The 7923-nt window shown below is 35.0% G+C and overlaps 1 protein-coding gene across 4 annotated transcripts; it reads right to left on the bottom strand.

Annotated features, from left to right (window-relative positions):
* Window positions 1–338: 338 nt before the first annotated feature.
* TORIP (Torsin interacting protein) lies at window positions 339–7625 on the bottom strand. 4 transcript variants are annotated; one of them, XM_069844444.1, is made up of 3 exons: window positions 7516–7625; window positions 4156–4196; window positions 339–2972 (listed from the first exon to the last, which is right to left on the bottom strand). In XM_069844444.1, the coding sequence occupies exons 1-3, from the start codon at window positions 7526–7528 to the stop codon at window positions 1836–1838; spliced, it is 1191 nt and encodes a 396-aa protein (XP_069700545.1). In that variant the 5' UTR covers window positions 7529–7625; the 3' UTR covers window positions 339–1835. The 4 variants fall into 4 exon arrangements, with proteins under 4 accessions (XP_069700545.1, XP_069700546.1, XP_069700544.1 ...); XM_069844445.1 differs by having other exon boundaries at window positions 7386–7603; XM_069844443.1 differs by lacking the exon at window positions 7516–7625 and adding an exon at window positions 5662–7341.
* Window positions 7626–7923: the final 298 nt, after the last annotated feature.

Raw genomic sequence — 7923 nt, 5'->3', positions numbered from 1 at the left:
CCTAAGTTGTGTACTGTCTTCCATTTTTCTCAGTTTATGATTGGCCAGTATGCATGACTTAGTAACCTTTATGTTCTACTGTTCAACGAGTGGTGAAAAGAAACAAAATTTGGGGAAGTGGAAAGTGTGTTTCACATAAAAATTACTTAAGACAGATAGAGAATCACTATAATGTAATGGCAAGAGATGCTTACTGTCATCTTTTGGCAGAAGTTGATAAAGCAAAATCTGCCTTCAAGAAGACATATTTACAGTACCCTTTCAATTAAAAAAAAAAGTTTCGAAATTTATGAAGTGAAGAAATTGTTCTCAAAAGTTAAACTAATAAGTGGGTACTATTTATATCTATCAAAACGATCTACACTATTACTGATATGGTTCATATAGTTGCAGGATTCAGGAGTTGAAATAAACTAAAAATGGACACTAAAAGAAAATATGCAAATGTAACTACAGAAAGGGTAAACCTATTCTTATCTATATCCTCCACTTACGCCGGAATTAACATCATTCATTCAGTATTCATTATACAAGAACTAATGTGGGCAGATCAAAGGTAGTTCTTTAAAACATCGTAGGAGCCATACTTACTAAAAAAATAATATCCAACAAATGCAGGTAGATTAATTAAATTTTGAACGAAAATCTAACAGCCAAAAGAGACATCAACAATCTTTCTTTCACATCTGAATTTGAAATTTCCCTTCATGTATTCTTGACCAACAAACAAATACCTGATCACGAAATTTTTCTGAAGCAAAGAAAGCAACTACAGCATGAAGACAAATGTTCTTGTGTGAAGAATAGTATTTTGAAGCATTAACCTATAAAATTACTGTAGTGAAAAAACTTAAACCAGGTAATCCTGCATCCAGGAATAGGAGATACTGAATAGTGTATATTGTAGAGAACCTGACCCTAATCTCATTTTATTTTTGTGTAGTGTAATGGTTCATTTCATAAACAGATGTCAGAAATGTATGAATTACTTTCACTTTTTAAGTGTTTATTAGTAATAACTTACGAGAGAAACCCTCACAGATAAGTTTAACTTATACTTTAATGCGGATTTTCTGACACCTGTTCACCAGCACCATCGGTTTGACCTGCCACAGATAATGCTTATTTTTCACCCAATATATCATCAATCCAACCTCTTTGGCCTACTTTCTTACCTAGTTCATCCTTTTTGGCCTAGTTTCTTACATAGTTCATTTTTATTCATCTGCATTATACCGTAAACTGGGGTAAAGAGGATCACATGTGGTAAAGTGGATCATATGTGTATTGCTTAGATAAGTCAGCACCACATGGATCACACATGCAAAGAAAACTATTTTTAGTGGCATTTATAGAAGAAAAGTTTTCTTTGCATGTGTGATCCATGTGGCGCTGACTTATCTAAGCAATACACATATGATCCACTTTACCACATGTGATCCTCTTTACCCCAGTTTACAGTATATCAACATGCCTTGGTGCAACAAATGAAAGGTGTAGCTAATGTATTAAATGATAAACTTCATCTAATGTCTGATTTTAAGTCAGACTTCAGTGAATATTGTTTCAATTAGTATGAATATTGACTACAGGTTTGAAGAATATTAATATTGATATGTCTGAATTCTAGCAATAATAATTAAAACTGTATTGATGAAAAGGGCTTGTTGGAACTAGTTTCACTTTTTTTAAAAGATTTCGGGTTCTCACTGTGTAAAATATATACGACAATACTATAATTATACTTGTAGGATCCTCTCACAGCCCTTGCATGATAATGTTAAAATATTAACTTTACAACTGTTCTTACTTTACAGAATATTTCGTGCTGTCCTCTACATGTTACATGAAGTAAGGTTACTTTCAGGCATTACGAACATAACTGTATCTGTGATTCGAACCACAAGAGGTGCCAATATATCTTCACTCAAATGTTTCTTCCATAACCTGGTCAATTCTTTCTCTGCTAGTTCAGTGGGATTATTCACAGACTGGTAGTCTTCTCTGGTTTTCATGGTGAATAAGTACACCGCTCTGTCCACAAGCGGTGTGACAGTATCACAGAAAGAATGGAAAGACTGGGCCACTACAGCAGGTACCTTATGAAGATTTTTTACTACCATAGTGCGTCTCTCTTCCACTTCTAGGCGATTTTCTTCTATTAATGTTCCATAGTCTTCAGCCAAAGTTTTATTATTTTCAAGATCTTTTCCATCAAGTACAAGCGGATCTGGTTTGTCAGCATTGAGAAATTGTGTGGCGATGTTGGCAATTTTTTGTGCCAAACAAACTGGTGTTTCTCCATCTGTCTCATGAAGAAGGAGAAATACTGATGGCCTGTTAGGGTTTTCTTGCACTTTCTGTATGCCAGCAGAAAATTCAAACCAAATGTTTTTCAACTGCGAAGGAAACTCATCACGAATAAGCTTTATCTCTGTTGCCAAGTTCTCTTCACGTTCTGATTTTGAGCCCATGAACTTTGTATTTTGTTTGTTGTCTGCATCTCCACTGAAAATAGGGAAGACAATCCAAATGAAGAATGCAAAAGCCAAACCTATTATCATGTGATTAAATGTCAAATTATTTTGCTGTGTGGCATTCCTTGTATGTGACCCATGCTTCTTTTGGGTCCCATGTCCTGAAGATGTGCTGTAATTACGTGCTGCAGCCTCAGATTTCGATAAATGTGGACGTGAAGTTAATGGTTCATCAGGATGGATAACTTCATATTTCCAACCATAACGAAGTTTCTCATTAATTTGTTTTGGATCTTCCTTAACTTCAACATTAACTTCTCTGTACTGTTCATCCACATCATCTGACACCTCATCATCCTCAAAAGTCAAATTTTCTGCACTTGCATATTTTTCATTCTGATACTGCCTTGGACTCCTCCTAACAGGAGGTTTCCTGTTCATTTCAGAGGAATGTATGGATCTCCGTGGTCTAGGACCTCTTCTGTCCAAGTTCTCCTGAAAATAGAGAAGATTGAATCATTTCCAACATTTTGCTTTAGTGGTTTTAACAATGGAGCACTAGGACTACTTGGTTTGGTGCACTAGAAAAATTTCGCATCGAAAAGAAGAAAAAATAATCCTATGCATAATAATTAAATTCTCCTAGCAAATCTTTATTTCCTCTTTCATCAACTTATTCTAAGTAACAGGTGGCCATGGTTCGATTCCCGGTCGGGGCAAGTTACCTGGTTGAGGTTTTTTCCGGGGTTTTCCCTCAACCCAATATGAGCAAATGCTGGGTAACTTTTGGTGCTGGATCCCGGACTCATTTCACCGGCATTATCACCTTCATCTCATTCAGATGCTAAATAACCTAAGCTGTTGATAAAGCATCGTAAAATAACCTAGTAAAATTCTAAGTAACAAAAAAAAAAAAACAAAACGAAGATAGTCGTATTGTTTTAGAGTAAACTGTCACTGCAAGTCTTACAATAGCTCTTCTTTATACTATACTCTGTATAAAGTAAATATGCTACTTGCTTTCTTAAGTCTACTTAGCGAGCCACTAGTGTAGCTCAGTCAGCTAAGGTGCTTGCCTGCTGATCTGGAGTTGCACTCAGGTACGGGGCTATCCTCGCTTGGTCTGATTACCTGAGTTGGATTTTTCCGAGGTTTTCTCCAACCTTGAAGAGACTGTTAGGTAATCTATGGCAAACCGTCGGCCTCATCTTGCTATCACCAATCCCACTGATACTAAATAATCTAGTAGTTGATACAGCATCGTTAAATAACTAAGTTAAAGAAAAATGTGCTTAGGGTATACCTGACAAGTCTGTTCCATATAGAAATGTATAGGTATGATAGACTAGACATCAAAAAGATTGTAAGTGCCAAAGAGAAGACCCCTGAAAAGCAAGGCTTTCTTGTGCTACTAGTAATACCACAGTCTAGTATATAGTCACGAAGCTCAATATGTAGTAAATATGCAAACATTAGATAGTTGCTCACCACTAGGATCGCTAATATCGCCTCATTACAGACAATGCGAAATAGAACCGGCACAGTCTATTGTTTCTAGCACCCTCAAAACTCAAGCTTCGTGACTGTATATAGTAGACTGTGGTAATATCATACATTTTGCACATCTATGGGAGAAGCTAGACTCTAAATGAAATAGTAGGAATCACTGGAAACTTACGTCCTTTGCCAGTGTTCTCATTAGTTGGTCACTACCTTCATCTGTAAATAAACACAATTTTTATATATTATAAGTATCTGTTATAATACCCTATATTGTAAGAAGATAGGGTAAGAGTGGAATATGATAGACTATCAAACAATGAATACAAAAATGTGAAGTGGAATGAGAGAGAAATTGCAAGGGTAATTAAGTGAATTAGATATTTCAATTTTTCAGTGTTATGGGCTGGGAGTAGTATCAGGGGTACTTCAACTGTAGGAGTGTTATAGAAATAAATATATGGAAAGAGGTAATAAAGTAGGAAATTTAGGACTGAAGCGAAAAGAAAGTGATAAATATGTAAATAAACAGAGGATAGAAAAAAAAAAGTGTTGTAAATAAGAGTGAACGGAAAAGTCAGAAAGTAATGTAGGAGAAAATAGCGGGAAAACAGTGATTAAGAGTAGGCAGGATTTGAGGGTAGAGAAGAAAATAAATAAATAACGCAAATTATTAAGGAAGGAATATGCAATATCTAATAGGTGAGCGAGAAATGGAAGGGAGACAGCCTAGGTAAGAGGGAGAGAATACAAGAGGATAGAGGGGGAAGGACATATAGCAATTCAGTCATTACAGAACGTTAGTAAGTAATCAAAAAGTTCTCGGCAAAGAATACATCAATAGAAAAGAGTTATATGTATTAAAGGGATAGTGGATCGAAAAACAGAAATGTGAAGGTCCACCATAACTGTGAATTGAAAAGTTGATTGACAAATAAATATCAAATATCAAAATATCCTATATTAACCAACCACGATTTTTGATAGAAAAAAAAATTAATGGAATATCCAGTGCAAGAATTCCTAGGACAATCTTGAATTACAAACCAAGAGAGAGAGAGATCACTAGAAAGTCCTGTGAAGAGAAGGCAAGAAAACTTTTGTAGGCCTTCTTTAAGGACTTATAATGTCAGGATATTCGCCTAGACTCTACATGGGACATGAATGCCTGGCATACCACCTGCATCGCATCAATATAATAAACTCTGAAAGCTGTCAACTATGCAAAGATGAAAACTCCACAATGGACGCTGCTCATCTCCTAACATGCACGGAACTAAACAGAGGAAAACGGAAATCAAAGGACAAGATAAGACTCTACTGAGAAGCAAGAATGAAGATGACATTAAGTCAAGATTCAGTCATTGAAAACTAACTATAATCTGTCAAGATGTTGATGATGATGAAAAATTAAGCTAGAATTAAAACTACTAAGGTCAGAAGGACAACATGCGTAAGTGCATTGAGAATATTAGATCCAAAAATTCACTAAAAAATTACCAAAAATTTGGATATTTCATAACATTTCTTTTGTTTTCTTTCCTTTCACTAACCTTTTCCATTTATTTTCTTACCTTCTTTTAATTATGTTTTTAATTACTTATTGTCTTCTCCCAATCCCTGCATGAGAGTTGTGAATGACATTTTGATAAGATTATATAAATCTAATCTATCAGATATGCACCTGTAAGTATTTTGTTTCTAATCGTGGTATACAAGGAACATTTATCATTGTTCCATTTCATCTTCTCCATGTCAGTGTCTATCACATCCAGTAACACTAGTCTGGGCTGATCACTCGTCCATCTTTCTTCGTTGAGTGCAGATCATTTACTACTGTTCATTGGGAATTACATGATTCTTAGCATTTGTGGGAGGGAAGCACAATTATAAAGATGGAGTCAGTCTGAATGTGCTGGAGAAATGTTGCTGCTCATATGAAAACTAAAATAATGAGATGAGCTGAGAATATATGACAGAAGTGTACACTTTTTGGTGCGCCAAATTTAAAGAAAAGTACTTTTAAATTGTTTCATAAGACTTCTTTCTCTTATACTGCCCTGCCTTCTCTTATGAACAGGTTTGTGAGTTCATTTATTTAGGGAGGGTTACAAGAACTATCATCCACTCAATAAATAGGATGAATAGTAGATATTTACAAAGATTTCACTCTCCAAATTGATAGGCTGAAACTCTTTCAAATCTGATTCAATGACATTGGCAATCCACATTCCAGCTTTTCTACAGCACGCAACACTGAAACTTCCAACTTGAATTTTTCACTCTGGTGCAGGAATCTGACAGGTTAGGTTAGTTTAGGTTTTTGGTATGCCTTGTATATAAGAATATGTGACAGGTTGGGTTAGTTTAGGCTTTTTGTATGCCTTGCATATATTAAGAAAGTGAAATGTGCGTTTCGCGTTATATTTTGAAATGTTCTACCTCTTTGTTTCACGTGTTAAATAGGCCTAATCACTAGATTATCTACACCAATTCTTTCCAATTTTTATCAATTTTCTAATATGTTTTCAAGTCGGCTGACGTCCTATATGAATTTTTCACATTTCAAACTACCTCCCCTCTGAAAATTATACTATTTTTCCTCTTTTTTTCGTCAAAAAACCTTCAGTGTCGTTATAGAAAAACCCACATTTCTTCTCTTTATTCATATGTAGGTAGGCTATAAACAATTTTCCTATGTTGGTTATAAATCATTTTGCTTCGTCTAAGCTTACTTTCATTGCTCTTAGAAAATGTCCTTTTCGTACAAATTCACTCTCACCTTTCAATACCCGTTATGTTTGTATGACTGAGGAAAGAGCTGTAAGACAATTCAAGGTGCATAAGCGGAGTAAGGATGGAACTAACTCAGCGCTAGTTTAGCCGAATAAAGTAGCCACATGTAGGCCCTACTGTACAATTGATTATATCTTAACGATATCGTGGTCGGTCAATAAAGAATTTTTGCTCAATAAAAATAAAACTAGTTTATATTTCAATTTAAAAATTGCAAATAGGCCTATTATGTATTTTTTACATATTATTTTTAGTGTACAAGTTATGTTACAATATTACATAGCCTACGGTGGGCACATACTGCAGTTTCTCCTTACAATGACCAGAATGTACAATCTGCGATCGCGAGTTATATTATCACATTGTGACAAATTACACACTACGTATTTCAATGTAACTACCCGAAGAGAAATTTATTAGCAGTACTTAACAGAAGTAAACCACGGGTAATTTTCCATAAATGTTATATTAAACAAGTAAGTTATCAGATCCACATTTTTATGCATGGCATTTTAGGTATAATTTTGCCAACACTTGTATTATTTATAAACAAAATCAACAATATGCTCGAGCATGATCACAATAATTATAGCCTTATATAATAATTATAACCTTAGCCTAAATGTTGGAACAGTGCACCATTCACCCATGGATGTCAACTCTTCTCTGAAAATTTTGTTTTATTTTACGTGTGTTTCTATATCTATGTCACACACTAAAACAAATACACCCAAATTAACACCTTGACATTTCATAGCTTCGCATCCCTATCGCTTCTCATTTTCTCACATCCACAGTCACGGATCGTTATCACGCCTTTCTTCTCCGCTGTCGGCGCTGTCAATTCAGTGGACGTGGAGTCGATACCAGTGTTGCCAAGAGTTATATACTATTTTCCACTATTCCGTACGAGTATATCAGTTCAAAATGACTATATAGATTCTCGCGCTGGATATTTTATTTAAAAAATAGTAAATAAAAATACGTGTAAAGTAGTAAAAATAATAGTTTTACATATAAACTTACCGGTATAGTAAATAATATCAGCTACTGGTGCGATTACATGGCAATAATGAATAAACGACACGAAAAACCGCAGTAGGTCCAAGAAAACCTTCGCATAGGCAGTTTGTTCACCACAAAAAACTTA

This window comes from Periplaneta americana, chromosome 13 (assembly GCF_040183065.1).
Source record: "Periplaneta americana isolate PAMFEO1 chromosome 13, P.americana_PAMFEO1_priV1, whole genome shotgun sequence".
Lineage (NCBI taxonomy): Eukaryota > Metazoa > Arthropoda > Insecta > Blattodea > Blattidae > Periplaneta > Periplaneta americana.
This window is presented reverse-complemented; position numbering and strand designations above follow the sequence as displayed.